The sequence below is a fragment of the Netta rufina genome (genome assembly GCF_964035555.1).
Source record: "Netta rufina genome assembly, chromosome: 3".
Classification (NCBI taxonomy): domain Eukaryota; kingdom Metazoa; phylum Chordata; class Aves; order Anseriformes; family Anatidae; genus Netta; species Netta rufina.
The window spans coordinates 18101957-18120312 of NC_140125.1; the positions used below are offsets into that span (position 1 = coordinate 18101957).

At 40.3% G+C, this 18356-nt stretch overlaps 2 protein-coding genes across 3 annotated transcripts in view; one reads left to right on the top strand and one right to left on the bottom strand.

The window, feature by feature from the left end:
• FBXO11 (F-box protein 11) overlaps positions 1-5447 on the top strand; it is a 72930-nt gene extending 67483 nt beyond the window's left edge. For both annotated transcript variants that reach the window (XM_084284282.1, XM_084284283.1), the window contains exons 18-23: positions 55-198; positions 1096-1206; positions 2314-2421; positions 3430-3538; positions 3935-4033; positions 4113-5447. In XM_084284282.1, the coding sequence (XP_084140408.1) occupies positions 55-198; positions 1096-1206; positions 2314-2421; positions 3430-3538; positions 3935-4033; positions 4113-4242 (701 nt within the window). In that variant the 3' untranslated portion in view covers positions 4243-5447. The remainder of the gene's footprint in view (positions 1-54; positions 199-1095; positions 1207-2313; positions 2422-3429; positions 3539-3934; positions 4034-4112) is intronic.
• On the bottom strand, positions 5446-17762 carry MSH6 (mutS homolog 6). The gene is made up of 10 exons (XM_084284281.1): positions 17511-17762; positions 16920-17122; positions 14550-14725; positions 10887-13431; positions 9277-9542; positions 8555-8672; positions 7266-7355; positions 6506-6660; positions 6124-6323; positions 5446-5583 (listed from the first exon to the last, which is right to left on the bottom strand). Exons 1-10 carry the CDS (start codon positions 17720-17722, stop codon positions 5502-5504), a joined length of 4047 nt encoding a protein of 1348 aa, XP_084140407.1. The 5' UTR covers positions 17723-17762; the 3' UTR covers positions 5446-5501.
• Between the last annotated feature and the right edge of the window lie 594 nt (positions 17763-18356).

The window sequence follows — 18356 nt, forward strand, 5'->3', positions numbered from 1 at the left end:
TTATCTCTTCTCATTTCTTCTTCTTTTTTTTTTTTTTCCACGCTTCAATTTAAGGCCTTGGATTTATAGAAGACAATGAAATTTTTGATAATGCAATGGCTGGTGTATGGATTAAAACAGACAGTAACCCTACACTAAGAAGAAATAAAATTCATGATGGAAGAGATGGAGGCATCTGTATATTTAATGGGGGAAGAGGTATATTTTTTCCCTTGCTAGCATGTACTGAGTATTCTGGATAAGAGTTCAATTTCAGATTAAGCTGTGTCCTTTTTAAAGTGCTCTTTAGAAAACTAGCTCTTGTCTTTTGAAGTAATAAAATAGCTATAACAGATACATAGTAATGCTTTTTAGCCTTAATTACATCACTAATACCGAACTCTGTGGGGGGCAGAGAGGTAATTAATCCAAGAAGACTGTTAGGTTGCTGTTTAGGACAGTCCTTTTGTCTCATCTGTTTTTGTAAGCTTCGCCATTTCACTGAGACAGTATTGAATTGAAGTTACTTAGCCAAAATATCGCATATGAATATTTCATGTTTTGCCAGAGTCAAAAAATTTAAGGAAAAAAAAAAAAAAAAGATTTATAAAGTAATCTTTGTACACCTGTTAGATTTAGAAATGGTCCTCTTCCAAAATCTTCTGACTATTGTTTGTCAGCTAGTTGTGTGAAAACAGCTTTTGATATTTTGTAGTTAAAATGAGATTTAATTTTAAACATTTTAAAGTCTTGCAATAACAAAAATGCAAGTTAAGCTTTGTGTTGACAGGATGATAGTTTTAGAAGACAAGAACAAAAAGATGCTAGAAAAATTAAAGAAAAGATCGGGAAGTCAAAAGATTCAATCTTTCCACAAAAATAAAATGGCACTTAAAGGAATTTTCTGTAATGGTGCATGCATTTCCAAATTCTACTATGTATGCCAAAAAAAAATACCCTAATGTGATTATACACTGAGAATGGCTTTAAACTTGCATCACTAACTAACTTCAGTGCTACTGATGGGTATTCTCCAAACGAAAGTAATACCTTTCACAGAAGGATTACAGATAAGGAAATGTTAACAATCTGAAATGTTTGTTGGTTCTGTAACAGGTCTTCTGGAGGAGAATGATATCTTCAGGAATGCTCAAGCTGGTGTTCTTATCAGCACCAACAGCCACCCTGTGCTAAGGAAAAATCGAATATTCGATGGATTTGCTGCAGGTTTGTGTTGTTCAAATCAAATTTTGAAGTGTTAGGATAAGCTGTTCACAAAGCTAATTTTGTGAGTTTTGTCACCCCACAGTACTTAGATATTTTCACAAGCAATCAGGATATCCTTCAGTGTATTTTTGAAACAATTTCAGAATTGTAGCAAAAAATCTTTACAGTAGTCCTGGAATTACTCGTGTGTTGAGAAATAATGCACATTCTGCCTTCTCATTTTTCTGTGAAATACTTTTTTTTCCTTTTTATTTTATAAGTAATTGGTAAAGCTGTCTAGAATGTTTTGTCACTGCTTTAAAACAAAGGAAACATATAGCAAATATATTTTAAGATTTGAATTGCATCTCAAGATCAACTTTAATTCTACAAACTTGAAAAATTATTGAAATGAGCATTTCTGACTCCAAAAGAGATGAAGAACGTTTAATAACGGTTTCTGTGTAATTTATTGCTTAATGACCAGACTTCCATACGTCTTGCATTCTATTCCATTTCAACTACAATCACATTCTTGAGTTTTCTCCCATCTTTTTTTCAGAAGAAGCAAGTTTTCTGAGAAGGCGTCTCTAAAGGTGTTGTTTTCTGTGTGTAGTAGGGGGGAAGGATAGGTTGCTGGAGCAGTCCTGGACAAATGACTTGGAAGACATGGGTTAATAGTAAAAGCTAAGATTTAAATGATTTTTAGGTCCCTATCTTGAAAATGTGTATATATAATAAAAAGGTACTTTAAGAAAGGTAAGTTATGTGCACAAGAACTTTCACATATACAGGAAGATGGCAGGTTAAACACCCAGAAATCATATGTCCCTTGAAAATGTCTGATAAAAGTAGCATTTTATTATCAGATAAACTGGTAATATATTGTTACTGCCAGAAACCATGCATGCCGGCTGTAACTCTTTGAAAGGATTCAACAAGTATTTGAACCTCAGTTTTGTAGCGGTTCGGAGTCCAATTTCCAGCTGTGTCATTTTACTTTTTCCCTGAGCTTATGATAAAAAAAAATACACAAAATCAACCCTCACAACTTATGAGAGAGGTACAAATATGCACAACTAACTATTCCCACTTTCTTTGCTTTTCTCTGTTCCCAACCCAAAAAAGGTATTGAAATAACAAATCATGCAACTGCAACATTAGAAGGCAATCAGATTTTCAACAACCGCTTTGGAGGTTTATTTCTAGCATCTGGTGTCAATGTAACAATGAAAGGTGAGCCTGAGCCCTTCTTTGGTTTTGTTTGTTCACTTTGCACTTCTTAATTTGGTGCTATTTTGTTTTTTTATTCTAACACTTTTTGGTTCAGATCTGCTATGTTTTTAAGCTGAGTTTGTAATTAAACCTTTCAGCTGAAGGTAGTAAGCCAAGCTAAGCTATCTTAGATTTTTAGACAGTCAGCTAGAAACTCTTAAATGTAACTTAAGGTTTTGCTATTATTATTAAAACTGTTATTAGCTCTTCTGTCTCAAAATTGTTTCTAAACTGGTCACTGGGTTTTAGCTCATCTCTAATGCACACTCTAAGCTAGTATAATAGTAAATCTTTTGTCACAAATCTGAAAGCAAGAGTCTAGTAAAGATCCATGCCTCACTTGGCTGCTAGGATCTAAAAGCATGAACATTTGTGATCCCAAATCACTTTTTCAGAAAATAGGAATAGTTTATATACCTACTATGTCCATGTCTAGGAAGGGAGTGTGCATGAGACAGGGTCATTTTGGAGGAGTTTGGAGTCCACTATCCATTCAACGCATCTTTTAAATGCTGGAGGTGGTCCTAATTTTAGGCCTAATTCTGGTTTCCTCTCTATTTGAAGGGGTGTATGAAAGTCTTCGTGGTAGACTAGAGGCTTTCAGACATTGGATTTTCAGACATCTGAACAGAAAACTTAAACTGGTTTCTCTGTTTTCACTAGCCAGTTCACAAAGAGTATTTAAACAAAGGCTTATCAGATGGTTTGTGCAAAGTGCATAGAGCAGCAGTATTTCTGGTCTGAGGACAGCACTGCACTGTCTGGGCACCTGTCTTGTCATTTGGCATTGAGTATGTGATGTGCTTAAATGCCAAAACTAAAGTGCAGGCAGAACACTAACTGTTCCTAATTGTACTAGCTCTTAAAAGGGTGGGCAAAAAAACTAACATCTTTAATAATAATAATAATAAAAAGTAAATGTATTCATTGACTGAGGTGTAATTAGTGTGTTTTTTTTTTCCCTAACAGATAACAAAATAATGAACAATCAAGATGCCATAGAAAAAGCTGTCAGTAGAGGCCAGTGTTTATATAAGATATCAAGTTACACCAGCTATCCAATGCATGACTTCTACAGGTAACAACTTATTTTTATTCACCTACAGTATGGTTTTTCAAATAAACTCTCACACATGTTCTTTTAGCAGGACCCCTAACAATTGCCATGTCAGTAACAGACAAAGGTTTGTTTTCCCTCACCTGCAAGAGAAAAAATTTAAAGTTTCATTGCCTTTAATTTACTGAATTGGGAAAGGTATGGTTACTATGAACATAAACCCTAAGTGATTACATGGCAGAACTTTTTTCAAAACACACAACTGAAAGTGTGCCATGAAATCCAAGTTTAAGTAAAATTCTCAAGCCTTAGTCCTGTTCATATCTTTTCTTTAAGTACTGTTCTCCCCACCCCCCAACCATTTTTCCCAGCTCATCAGTTTTTGATTCATGCGCAATGTGATGTATTTTTCTTCAGATGTCATACCTGTAACACCACAGACCGTAATGCCATATGTGTGAACTGCATTAAGAAGTGCCATCAAGGACATGATGTAGAATTCATTAGGCATGATAGGTACGTTTCAAACAAGTACATAAAGCAATTTTGGCAATGCAAGTGAACAGGAAAACTAAAGAGTTCTATTTCTTTGTAGGTTTTTCTGTGACTGTGGTGCTGGAACACTGTCTAACCCCTGTACGCTTGCTGGAGAGCCTACTCATGACACAGATACACTATATGACTCTGCTCCACCTATAGAATCTAATACATTGCAGCACAACTGAATTCCTTTCAGAAAGAAAGTCCTGCCATTCTAATATCATAACTGTTAAAACTTTTTTTTGGAGGAAGTTATACTTGCCCATTTCTGCAGAAAGAGACTGTATTAAAGCGGATGTGTGAGGTGTTGACACTATGGAGCTCAACCTACCAAAAAAGAAAGTGGCAATATGTTGACTCAGGATAACAGAACTGGGCGTTTTAGCATTACTGTGTAAACAAAGACTTTGAAGGGACAGAAGTGAAGAAAAATAAGCTGCAATTTTGTACAGATACCAACTTCTGAAAGCTGGTGTTTTTACAAGTAGCATTGAAACGCAGTCCAATTTGCAGTAGTACTATTCTGTAGACAAGCAGCATTCTTTGTTGCTGCCTTTATGGACATGGGTACCAATTGCTTTTGTAACATGGTAAAAAAATGTGAGCTAGCACTTCTGCATTTCTTTTGATTTTTTTTAACATTTATTCAGATTGAGAAATATGATTTTAATGCTTTAATCTCATGTAGTTTGTTTCTAATTTCAAGCAAAAAAAATCTTATTGTACTTGAATGTGTCCTGTTTTGTTAGCACACCTAGACTTGCTGTAACTGTACTCATGTCCCAGTATGTACGTTCTTTCTATGAAAGAGAAAACACTAATCTTAAATTATATCCAGCAATTTTTCTGGTGTCCTCTGAAGTTAGAATAATCTCCTTCCCTGCCCCAGCAATAGTCTGTACTCAAACCACCCTAACAAAAAAGCGAGTGTTTTAATGAGACTTCCTAGAATATAATGCACTATAAAACAAAGTACCCATGTAACTAAGTTTTGTGAGTGAAATTTTACTATGTTTTAAAGTACACAGTAGAAAGTCTCCTCAAAACAGTCTTGTATTTTACTCTGTTCATAGTTTTTTTTGAACAGTCTGGACATTACTTTACATAACCTGCTGGAAATCACAGCAAGTTCCTGCTCTAATGAAGCTGAGACAAGTATATATACAGCCCTATACCGTTTCATAGCTTTTTTCCATTTATGTGTATTGGTGACAGTGGGTAATCAACAGCCTGAAAGTGTATGCATGTACCATAACATCTAGACTTAATATATTGTGGAGTACTCAATAACCATTATGTAGAGGGTAGGTAAGAATTAAAGGGTTTAATTTCCTAGGAAAGACAATGGAAAAATGGTCATTTTTAAAAAATAAAGTTTATTAGATCATAACGTTGTCTGATACCACCTTTTTGAGAAACTGCCAGTAAAAAAGCATTTTTGTTCTTAAAGCTGATTGATCATAGTGATAAGTTTCTGAACTGCATTTGCATCACTTGTTGCATCATCTACCACCAGGCACAGATACCTAAAGAAAATAAAGTCCTTGTTACTGAACACGGCCACCAAGGGTCAGGAATATAAGCTTCCTCTTACTTGCACAGCTTTAGAAGACACATGACTTTTTTTTTCCCCGTGGTATAAAGGCTGCTGTCAGCCTTCAGTGCCTTATTGCAGAGGCGCTGCAACCATGGTTCCTGCACGACTGATTTCCCCCAGTACCCACCCAGCAGCTGTCAGCAAGGACTTATTCATGCATTCCCTCAGTTCGACTCAGGTCACATCCAGCCTAGCACCTATGCAAATCAAGCTCTTAGCCCTGCAGACTAGCACATGACCCAGCCTCAAAATACTGCATTACTCATCATATCGGCTATCTCCCAGCCGGGGTTTCTTACATCCCTCCCTCAATGCTTGTGAAGTACCTTTGGCATTCATAAAAATAGTTTTTCCTTCCCCCTCTGCTGAAAGACTGAAATTGTAAGCAAAGCAGAAGCAGCTGCCCAAAGTTTAAGATGTCTGCCTAGTAAGCAACGTGTAAGTTAGAAATGGAGAACCAAGGCCTTACCTAAACAGTCTCAGTGATATCATTGTTTTTTCAAACTCTTTTGCTTTTCTGTGCCCCTTCTGAATAACTTCCTCTGGAATATCAGCAAGTCTTGCTGCATTGAAGCCATAGCTTTTTGGACACGCTCCTTCGATGAATTTATACAGGAATGTAATAGTTTCCTGGCTTGGATCTTCACTCTCATTTTCAACCATACATGCCTAGAAAGATTTTGTTACCACAAGTTAGTGTATGTAATACTTACAAGACTAATAAATGCATGAAACATCACTACCTGTTCTCAGGACACCTCTGTGACTCTGAGCAGCTGTAGAAAATCATGAACAGCATAAGATCTGCCAGCCATGAGGAAGATTTGTGTATCACAGTTTATTGTACTTACCATGTGACCAAGCCGCACAGCAACGTTCTGTGAATAATCCTCTACTAGGGAGTGGTAGTGTGTGGAGAACAGGGTTCGACACCTGATTTTCTCTGCGAGTTCTCTAACAACTGCACTTGCTATAGCTGTTCCGTCAAAAGTAGCCGTGCCTCTACCTGGAGATGAAATTGAAAAGCTTTGGTATACTCAGGAACAGAAGTGGCAAAGTAAAGCATCCGTAGTTTACCTGCTACAGAAGACACCCCTATTAAGCGTTAAGACTGAGCAATAAAAGAAAAGATGACATTCTAAAGAAAGTTCTAAGTTTTCATTGACAAACATTACAAACTGGTCCATGGCAAACAGCATGGAGGGGAGAAAACCAAAACAGCAGTGAGGAATAAGAGGCACGGGCAGGGTGAGCTCACTGGAGTATACGCTCCATAACAATCTCAATCTCTTCTGCACTGCAGGAAGAGACATTTCTGCTCTGAAACATGACACTGACTTGCTCAAGGTTTTCTGCAAGTAATCATGCAAAGGCATGCAGGAAAGCTCAACTAGAAATAGGTTAATAGGGATTGGGAAATAAAAGGTGTTGTGTTAATGCCCAGGGCACCCAAGAAATTCATGTTTTTAAGAGCCAGTTACATAGATACTGACTAGTTAAAAATTATTAGCATTATGATAAAACTATATACTTGAATTCTGATTTAGCCCAACAGCCTCACAGCTGGTCTTTACATTTTAGACAATTTCTATTACAAAACAGACTAAATACCAAGTTCATCCACAAGAACAAGGGAGTGCTCTGTTGCATGCTGGAGAATGCTCGAAGTCTCGCTTAGTTCAACAAAGAAGGTACTTTCACCTTTAAAAGAAACAATAACAAAATAGATACAAGTCATCGAAGAGATGAAAAACACAGCTAAAACCTCATTGAATCTGCACTGGTATCTTAGTCAAGCCAAAATGAAACTTAGCAAACTAAACATTAACAAAAACATAAAGCATTTTTTTCCAGCATGAAAATGATGGGTACCCATTTGCTGGGAAAAAAAAGCAGGTTTTGGTTGCTAAAGAACACAGGTACACCTCATCTGTCCAGTATTAACAGCAGTGGTCAGATATATTAGCTATATGAAGAAAGGCCACAAAGGAAACAAGACAAGATTCTTTTCCTCCTTCTTAAGTGCACAAGACACAGGCCTGATGTATGTGTGATTTTTTTATTTTTTTATTTTTTTTTTTTTACATCAAGAACTCACATGGAATGATTCATTTCCAAGTTTCTGATGTGCAACAACACATGGGCTTAAGTTTTTGAAACAATTTAAATACTCTCATATTCACTGACCCACATCTTACAGCACAAAGCTCACAGAAAAAATTTGCACCTTAAATGAATTGTGATACCACAGATATTACCCGATAAAAATAAACATTTTTCAAGCCCCATGACATTTGGCATACCACCCCAGGCAGACTTCCCTTTCCAGTTGTGTCATCCCCGACTTCTATCCTCCTCTCCATCCAAGAATTTAAATATTCTAAGAACTGACAATTACTGCTTCCAAAAAGGAAGCCTGCCTGTCTCCATCATCTGAAGAAATTGGATTTCAGCATTAATGAACACATCCTGATTGAAACAAAGGACCTCTAGTCCTTGAGGGAAGATAGCAGAACAACCTTTCCACCGCAGATAACCTAACAACACTTCCCTATTGCAGAGCATTTAGAAAAAGATGCCTGTATAAGTAGAATATTAACTGTATAACATCCCAAAATATACTCCTCAGATTTGGTAGGCTTTTTTAATATTAAACTCTATAACAAATGATTGTTAATGTCTGTCAAAAATAATGGAGAACAAGCTTAACAACCAAATCAAGCATTCCTAGAATTGAACAATGGGAGACACAGAATTAGTCACCCAGCTCTCCATGGAAACATGAGACACTGTCCCCTTCCAACCTGCCACCCACTCAAAGCACAAAGAGAGCATCCAAATTTACTAGGAAACTCATCCTGTGGTAAAATCCCTTGAACAGCTGGATTGCAGAAACTCACCTGACATAATTCTGTCTGAGGCACCGAGTCTTGTAAATACTCTGTCAATTGGTGTAAGCCTGCAGACTTCAGCAGGTACGTAGCATCCCAGCTGAGCCATTATAACCAGGAGACCAGCCTGCAAAATAAAAATTAAAATGGTTTAATATTTGTTAAGTCTTTGGAGTTTCAGTTCCACACAGAGAACAAGGAAGGAAACCATGTTTCCCCTGAAACAAACACTAGGGGACACAAAACTTGCTACTGCTTTAAAACCTGCAGATTATAGCATCATAATCTCAACTAGGACTAAACTACTCTGAAAGCCTTCAAACCGTAAGTTATCGCAGTAACTGGTGTTTATAAAGCAAACTCCCTGCTGCTTTCCCAGTTGCCTATGACCTCTATTTTAATTTTGTTCAATTTGAAGTATCTTTTGCCAGATGATGCCAAGTCCTGGATAATACCACCTGAAAGCAATAAAAGATGCTTTCACTTTTTCCAGCTCTCTCTCACAAGAGACATAAAGTCAGTATAACTAGCAAATCTACAACCTAAGCATGGGCATTTTCAACCAGAATTATACTTTGTCTGTAGAGTATAATTGCTGTATTGTACTGCAAGTCCTGCAGGCCACCCTTGGGACCTCCTTTGTCTTTTATGAACAAGTAAATCATGTAATTCCTTCATGCAAAACGCACAGGTACTCTGGAACATTCAATTTTATGTAGATGGACAATCACCTGTCTCATGAGTGTCGATTTGCCACCCATATTTGGGCCAGTTACTAATACACAGGAAGCTTCGCTACCACTGTCTTCATCTTTGCTGCCTATCATGATGTCATTAGGAATAAAATCGTCCCCAAAGAAGGTTTTTGTAATGCATGGATGGCGTGAATTTTTAAGTTCCAGGAAGGGAGGAGCGCTATCCACAGGCAGTAGAATTACAGGTCGGCACAAAGGTCCATCACCATCTTGACTGTAGTTAGCAAGGGACATCAAGACATCTATAAGATTAAGAGAAATTCCAGTAAGTCATGCTTTATCTTTCTTTATCCATTCACTGGAGTGCATTTACGCATTGAACAGCATTTTTGGAAACATTTTTTCCCATTTTCCTGTTAAAGGCAACACCCAGGAAGTGCTCCTGAAGAGCAATTAAAAGGTGGGATATTCACAAGGTCTTTCCTCACTCCTTCAAGATTTCTGCTGATGTCAGATTAAAAATACCCCCTCTAGCTTTTAAAGTCTTTAACATTTGAATCATTTCACTTAGCTTATTTTTTATATACATGTATAAATATTATTTTTCTAGAATTGTTTTTTGATTTGGAACAAGGTACGTGAGGAGGAAACCAACTTCTATGACAGTAAGTTAAGAACCATAATACTGCTTAAAACTTGTCAGAATCAATTAAAGATTAATCATTAAAGAATCAATAAAGATTAAAATTCTGATGGCCTAGCAGAGAGCAGCACAATCCCCCCCAATTAGCCTAACTCTAAGGTTCCAAACACTGGCTGCCTACAAAGTAACACCATGTTATGTGATTTTTAGAGACTTTCTTTACACACATTAGAACTTTTAAACAGATGAGCCTGAAAGCTCAGTCTCCTTTGACTTTTCAGTACTGGTGCTAGTGCCATCGTGTAGCTAATGTGTTTCCCAGCTCTCCCAACCCACTCAGAACTGGTTCCTAGACAGCTGTCCTCACGGTCTGCCTGTCCTCCCTTTTCTGCTGCAGTGGCATCTGAGATGCTTTTCATTTTCCCCTGGAGACATCTTCTTAGGGCTGAGAAGAGAATCCTCTTCTCTAAGAAGATAATACAGGAGACTGTTCCACCCCAGACTTTAAGGAAAGTTTGGGGAAGTCTTCCTATTAGGCTACCTTTGTCAAGGTACTGAAAACCACCACCTTTTATTTTATCTTTCAAGGCTGCTAATAAAGCAGTCTGCTTGAACAGTGACTATCAGGCTAGGTTTCTGTACCTCCATCTGCACTGTCTTCATTTAATAGGAAGGTACTCATCGATCCATGAGAGTCCTAGTTGCAGTGTGAGACCAAAAACGCCACACTGAGCTGTGAAAAATGCACACCTACAATCACACAACAGGAATGAAGAAAGAGCTTGCACATGGCAAGACCCAGCAACCCATCAGTTCTGCCTTTACTGACAGGAAGGAAGCGAGCTGTAACTGTTACCTATTAATGCTGTTATCACAGCCACAGCTTTTAAACCAAATCAAGGGCTGGCTGCGGGCCTTTTTTTGCTTATCCTGGTCAGATTTCATCAGTTACTATGAAAGATCATTTTTGCTATATGATAAAACTAAAAAAAAAGCCTCTTACCTAACACGGCGATGCACTCCACAGCTGCCTGCCAGTCCTTGCTGTTTTTATCGAAGTTGTAGAACAGGCGCCTCATGCAGTCCTTCAGCGCCGCATCTCTCCGCTCCTCGGCATTCACCATGGCAGCCAGCATCTTCTCAATCTCTTTGGTCCAGTAACGTTTATACCCCTTCCTGGTTGACTTCAGCTCATATTCTTCAGGTAGATTACGTGATATCACGCTTTCTGGTATTTCCATCTGGTACCGATTTTTGCCGGCCCCCCAGTACAGCACAGATTTGAAGCCAAGCAGCTTGCGCTGCTTATCTAGGTATGCGTGGAGGTCTTCCTCAACAGCTTTAATATCCTGCAGTGCTTTGTCATAATCGGGGTCAAAGCCAGCCTTTGGAGTGATCACTCCTGTCTTTCGAGCCTGGTTGTGATCAAAAGCAGTATCCCACCTTTTAAGCTCCGCACTCAAGTCTGGAAAGCGTCCATCTGGATTTTTGGCTTTGCGGGTGACTAACTGCTTAAGTACTTTAGATTTGAAGTCAGCAGCAATTTCTTCCATGACATCGACAATTTCATTCATTACTTTAAACCCTTCAAGTGCAGACAAAAAGTCAGCAATTTTTTTCTTGCTGTATTTGATTTCTTCATAAAAGATGGCCCTGCTGTCAGGATGGTTCTGACTTTTCAGCGGTGATCCAATACTGTGAATTTTGCTGAGCAACCTTTCCAGGTCAGGAAGTTTCTTCAGGTGCTCGCTAACTTCAGACATTTTATCTGGCACTGCCAGAAGGTCCTCGACAGCATCTAAACGATCATTGATGGATTTGGGGTTACAGAGCGGAGCACAGAGCCACTGTTTCAGGAGCCGCTTCCCAAAGGGCGTACAGCAGGAATCGATCCTTTCCAGCAGAGTTCCTTCTGTGGTTCCGTTGGTTCCATTCCGCAGAACTTCCAAGTTCATTAGGGTGACTCCATCCAGCACCATCCGCCGGTCAGTTTTGGCAAAGAAGCTACTGGAACTCACTGTTTTTGCGGTATCGATATCCACAGGGATGTACTCCTCAAAGTTTGCCAGCGATAGCAGCTCCTGATCAATCAGACATTTTTTCAGATAGAAGATGCATCCCCCAAGAGCTGACAAAGCTAATTCACTGTTTTCACCAGGAGTTAATCCCAGAGAGTCAGTCTCTGAAGTCAGAGACTTGATCACGGAGGGCAGAGAAGACCCATTTTCAGAGTTCTGTTTCTCCTTGAAATACTCTTCTTCAAGAAGAACTTTTAGTGTTTTAGATGCGTTCCAGAACTGGGAGCCAGGGAGCAGCCCTTCCTGAATGCAACACACAAGTGAGCCTTTCAGTATTTTCTGTGTGTCCACAGACAGGTTCCCCTTCTCAAACAGTACCTGCACGGGAGTGTAATGTGCTACTAAAGTCCTAAACCTCGAACAGTGCCGGTCATCTGAGAACTGGCCTACGTAAAACTTTCCAACTGATGTATCAACAAAGCAGACCCCATAAACACGCTGTCCGGAGGAGTCTTCTTTCTCCTTAACACACAGCAGGTATTTGTTATGGTTCTCCGACGGATCACAATCCAGAATGCTGTAGGTCTGAGTGCCTTTGGTAATGATTCTGCAGATTTCTCGACGCACGACCCTGTCAAACTTTGTTGGGTGGGCCATTGACTTGCAGCGCGCTTCCATCATTTCAGGAGTTTCTGTTTGCTCAACACGGGCTATCTTGTAGCCCTTCTGCACTAGAACGTCAGAGAACCTGCCAAACGCAGTTTCTGGAAAACCCGAATGAGCCCAAGAGCCTTTCATAAATATCAGGCCCAACTCATTCACACCAGTGACTGCATCCATGTGATACAGCTCGTAGAACTTTCCAACTTTGTAGAAAATCACTGCATCAAAGTTTTGACTTTTCAGCTGCCACCATCTCCGCATCCCTGGGGTACACTTGTTGAGATAGTCTTCAGGAACATACAGAGTACATGGGTCATAATCAGGGTCATTCTGTCGCCTCCTGTGTGCATCTTTCTTCTTCCCTTCCTGAAGCCAGTCAAGTTTCTCATGTTCCCATGCTGCAAAGCCACCAGTTCCTCCACTGCAAGCATTTGCTTGAGACTCAAAATTATCAGGTGCTGCAAACGATGTCAGCTTAGACTTGGCCTCCAAGGAAACCGTTGCTGCTCTCTTGGGTGCTTCAGGGCGCCCATTTTCTAAGCTGCTCCTTTTAGAAGGCTTGCTCACGTCTCTTCTCTTTCGTTTAGAGGAGACTTTTATGGGACTTTCCGCAATGCTCTCTTCATCTGTCTCTGCGTCAGTAGATTCGTTTTCATCCACCCCGCTACTAGCTTCCTCGCTGCTTGCTGCTTCTTTCACATCAGGCTTGAACTCCACATCGGAACCATCATGATCACTGTCAGAATCCAACACTCTTCTTCTTTTGGCTTTTGTGGCACTTCCCTTGCTCTTTAACCGCTTGTTGCCCTTCACATCCTCCTCACTGTTCGGGTCATCGCTGTCACCTGATGCACTTTCATTTGATTGCTGTAAAATAAATTTAGCCTATTAAAAATTCTGGCTACAAAGTAAAATATCATATCTGCAAAAAGAAGCTTAGAAATGCAGGATAATGCAGTAGCTATGATGCTTGAAGCAGAAGACAGGGGAGTCATAGCCAATTCAGTTTATACTCACGGACTTTTTTTTCCCTCCCACTGGATAATGAACAGCTGGCTGCCTGTGGCATAATTACTCTTCTTTGTATTCCTTACTACTTCATAACATTACATTAGTGATCCTGATTAAGAAGCCATTCTAACGGGATAAGAGGTGTATGGTATACGAAATTTAGCACAAAGAAACATCACCATCAGCTAACGGTGGTGTGATTTTGTTCCTACTGACCTGACCTGTGTCAGAAGTATTATTGGTAGAAAGAATAAACAGGTCATGTCGGCAGAGGAGGTAAGGAAAACCACTACCACATCAGCTCTTTCGTCATACCACTCCTTTCCAAAGAAGTTTGTTCCAATGCACGTGGCACTACTCAAATAGTATTTGGATTATTCACAAAAGAATGTGAACACAACAAATAAAAGATCTCCTTTTAGCTGCCCCACTAACAAACTGGCATTAACAATATAAGAATTTGCACTTTGGTGCAGCTCCACAGGCTCCAAAATCCAATTTAATGCCTTAAAATAAGCACTCAAAAAGCATGAATTTCTGCATTATGGCAAAGGAGAATTTCAGATTGAATTTATGAGAACTTGGAACATCAAGAGTAGAGAAGACAAATAGAGATGCAGCAGATGAAAAGTATTTTGAGTCGGAAAGTGGGTAGGTAACCAGGGCTAACTTGGGAGAGATCAATGAGCAGAGATGATATACTTTAAAATTATGTAACTTATCTGAGGTTAGGGAAAACTAAAGAAATACTAGACTTTTCTTTCCTACTAGAAAAGGTGAGAGACCAGCATATAATCTAACAGCACAGAGGCAGTGCAAAAAAAGACACTGGGGTACATATGCATGCATAATTAAAGAGCAGATAGTGGCAACTGAACTACAAAGTAGTAGGATATTCCTTGCTTAGCTCCAAGAGACAGATTCTAAGATAAAGTATTATTTCTAAAAACAACAGCAAGTAAGAAATAATTTACCTCCATTTCCTCCTCCTCCTCCTCCTCAGTGTCCGAAGGCTCGCTGCATACTGCCAGCTCAAGTCGCTTAGTTTTATCCTTACTCATTGCGCTGTCAGCCAGCTCCATGGCTTTTTTAATTTCGGGTTTTGTGCTATAAAACATACCTCCCTTCTGTGTCTCGCCATCTGATGAACCTACAAAACAGCAACATGTCAGACACTGAAGTTGGTCTAGCATTTAACCAGTCCTTTAGTTAGTGTTCATCCTTCACTTTTAAATATATTCAAACCATTATATATATTAAACATACACTATAATACATATTAGGTATACATTATAACATATATATTCTCTTTCTCTCACATCCCTTTAGCGCCACGGTTCCCTCTTCCTTTGTAGGACACAACTACCTATAAACAAAGACAAAAACAAAGGCAGCCAACCTAGACTGGTTTTTAGAAAGGAATCCCAGAGAAGCTGGGATTCATCTTAACGCCATGCTCAAGAAGTAAACTGTATTTATAATGTACTATGTACATTAAGCTTGGGGATAGAAAGAAGAGAGGAGTACGCTATAGATGGGGAGAGAGGAGTACGCTATAGATGGGGAAGAATATTTTTTTTTTCTGCTTTGTAAGTTTAGCTGTCAACATGAGACAATAGTATCTGCTTGAAGAGGTCCTTGTACCTGTTCTCATGAATAACTTCAAAGGCTGCTATAAACTGAAGATTCAGCTCCAAGTTAGCTGCACTTGTACAAATACACTGCCTTTTGTCCACTGTTATCTCAAATATAAGCCAAACAGATTTCTTCCTCACATTAATATATTTGAGCTCACAGTAGCTAAGGATGGAGTTAAAAGCAGCTCCTTCTACAACATACATGCCACACACAAACAAACTGGATCTCAATTTTTTCTTTTGCAAATGCAGTGAGAAAACCTAAAAATATTTTCCATCAATAATGACAACTGAACAGTGACAGGAGCAGATCTCATCATATAATTTAACTGCATACTGAAGTCTGCAACAACCTCATATTCATTTAACCAATCTGTACATAAAACACTATTTCTCGCAAGCCCAACTGTTAAAAAGCCTAGCCCTGCGGTATCTATATTTATTCACAGTTGCAAGCAATAAAAACAATAAGAAATCTTTCCACTTTCTTAACCAATAAGACTCCAGCACTCTTAATTAAATTAAAACACAGCTTTTTAATCTCAATTTAAAAGCAAAGCATGCATTTTAAATATCTTACTCTGTTCTGTCTTAGTCACCTTTCTTGTAGGCACGCCAGGATCTCTGTGCTTGGGCTTCTTTCATACATCTTATTCTTCTGTTGACAAACAGCTCAGTTTTCCCTCACCTGTATTTGCTTTTAAGCGTAACTATAAGCTGTTAAGAATATACTTGATTCTTTTAGAATACCTTCAGATGCCTACAGTAATAACAGTACCATTTTAATTTAAAAATGATTTTGGCTTAATTGCAATACACTTCAGTGTAAACAAAAGATGACTACATGATCACACAAGATGGAATTGGCTTTTTTTAAAAAAAGAACCTTTTGAAATCAAAGTTGTTTCATTGGTGAAATAATCAAGTCCTACAGTCTACCAAAAATACCATATTACACCCAAAGTACTCGTTTGGCTTACACAATAACAATTTACAGAATCGCGGTATGACTGTTTACAGCAAATGACTTACAGTTTTCAGCCACAGTAACATTATAAATCATTATATAACGATCATGATTACTAAGAACAGGTTTATTATGCAAAATTCTGATTTAATTTTTATTACGTATGATTTTTACATCAGTTGGCTAAGTCATTTCTTCAAGATGACAAGCGCCAATCCTGCTCTGCAGCTACTAGCACCACCCTAACACTGAATTCTCAAGTTAACATTTTAACAAAGCTGTATTTCAAGGCTTACAAGAAATAACATCAAAAAAGAAATAATTTTAGCCACCTGACCTACATCTTGTGCCTGATCTTTTTATTCTGATCAAGCTGCAATTCCCAAATCTCTGCTTAAAATTTAGGTTTGACAGTCCTAACATATTTCAGGACTTCAGGGATTTATCTTTGATATTCTTTATATGCATGGCATAAGAAAAAAAAAACAAAACTCTATGACCTAAGCAAACTTCAAGTTTGCATTGTCATCCAACAAACAAGAGGGCAGAGTGTTTTATATTTAAAGAACAGTATAACCATAAACACACCTGAAACCCACAAAAATTTGTTTTCTCTACACTTACAAAGTGCAGAACATGCCTAATCTTGGTTTTGCTACTCGTTTTCTATGAAGAACACTATATTCTTCCAAAACATGGGACATATCTTCATTTCGAAAACATTTATTTCCATCCCTTACCTTTATATGGCCTCAGGTATTTCACGCTGACCCAGCCCCTTGTGGGACTGTCATCAAAGAACTGCACGTGGATCCGGGCGGATTTCCCCTTCCCCCGGAGGATGGTCCCCTCGGTGGGATGGTTGTATATGAGACACGGCCACCACGGGTAACCTTCCATCTTGGCCCAGACTAAGTCACCGGGCGAATAATCACAGGAGGGGCTACAAAGACAACAGGTGCAGGGGTTAATGAGCATTTAGCATTTTGAACAGCTCTTATGAAGGTAGCAGCACGCTGCTTCCGAGCAGCTGGAGGTCTTGGAAAGCTCCTGAGCAGCGTGACCTGCATCACACGGCCCATAAAAACAACAGTATTCAGACCTCTCCTTAAACCACTTTTCTCCTTTGCAGATTTTGGCCTTTTCTTTTGCTTCCCTGATGCGGCTCCTACCTCCTCCCCCCCAGGACCCCACACCGACCCCCTCCCAGCCAGCACCTGAGGCACCGACGGTGCTGACCCCAAGCAGGCCGGGCCCCAGCAGCACCCCCATCCCCTCCCCGGCCTCTCCGTGCCCCCCACCCCACCCCATCCCACCTCACCCCCGCTCACCCCGCGGCCACCCCGTGCCGCCGCCCCTTCTCGGCCGCGGGGCGCGGGGGGACGGCGGCGGCCTGGCGGCCATCCCCCTCCTGCTCCTGCTCCTGCTCCCGCGCAGCCCGGCGCCGCGTCTCCACGCCGCCCGCTGCCGGTGTCGCTGCCGGTGGCGGCGCCGCCGCCCGCGCCCTGGGGAAGAAGCTGAGCAGGGTGCTCTGTCGCGACATGGCCGGCCGGGAAGCGCTGCCCGCCGACAGCGCGCCAACAGCGCCCGCGCGCGCCAAGACGGCCGCCGCGCGCCCCGCCCACCACCCGGAGGCTCCGCCCCCTCCGTCCCGCGCGCGGGACCCGCCATTTTGGGAGCCCTTGTGGGGGCTGGTGTGTGGTGGTGTGGCGGGCACGGCCTCAGGTGCTGCGCCTCAGGGCAAAGCGGGTTTATCTTTAAACCTTGTGCCTTGCCTACAGCGGAGCCAGGCAGTCAGTGGCGATTGTTGTGATTGATGTACAGCTGGGAGGATCCTTCCCACAAAACAAACAAAAAACCACACACACACACATATATATATACACATCGCAGGGAAGCTGTGCACCTGCAATAGGGATTTTCTTCCAGCCTTTGCTGCCGAAGACAAGAGCATTAATGCTATGGGAAGGATGCTGGCTGTGGCCAGAGCAGAAACTTGGGTAAGCTGCCAGCCCTGCTGCCCTGCTGAAAGATCATAGAATAGCAGATTCATTAAAGTCATAAAACACACAGAATCACAGAATATCCCGAGTTGGAAGGGAACCACAAGGATCATTGAGTCCAGCTCCTGGCACCACACAGGTCAACCCAAAAATTCAGACCACTTCCAAGACCAT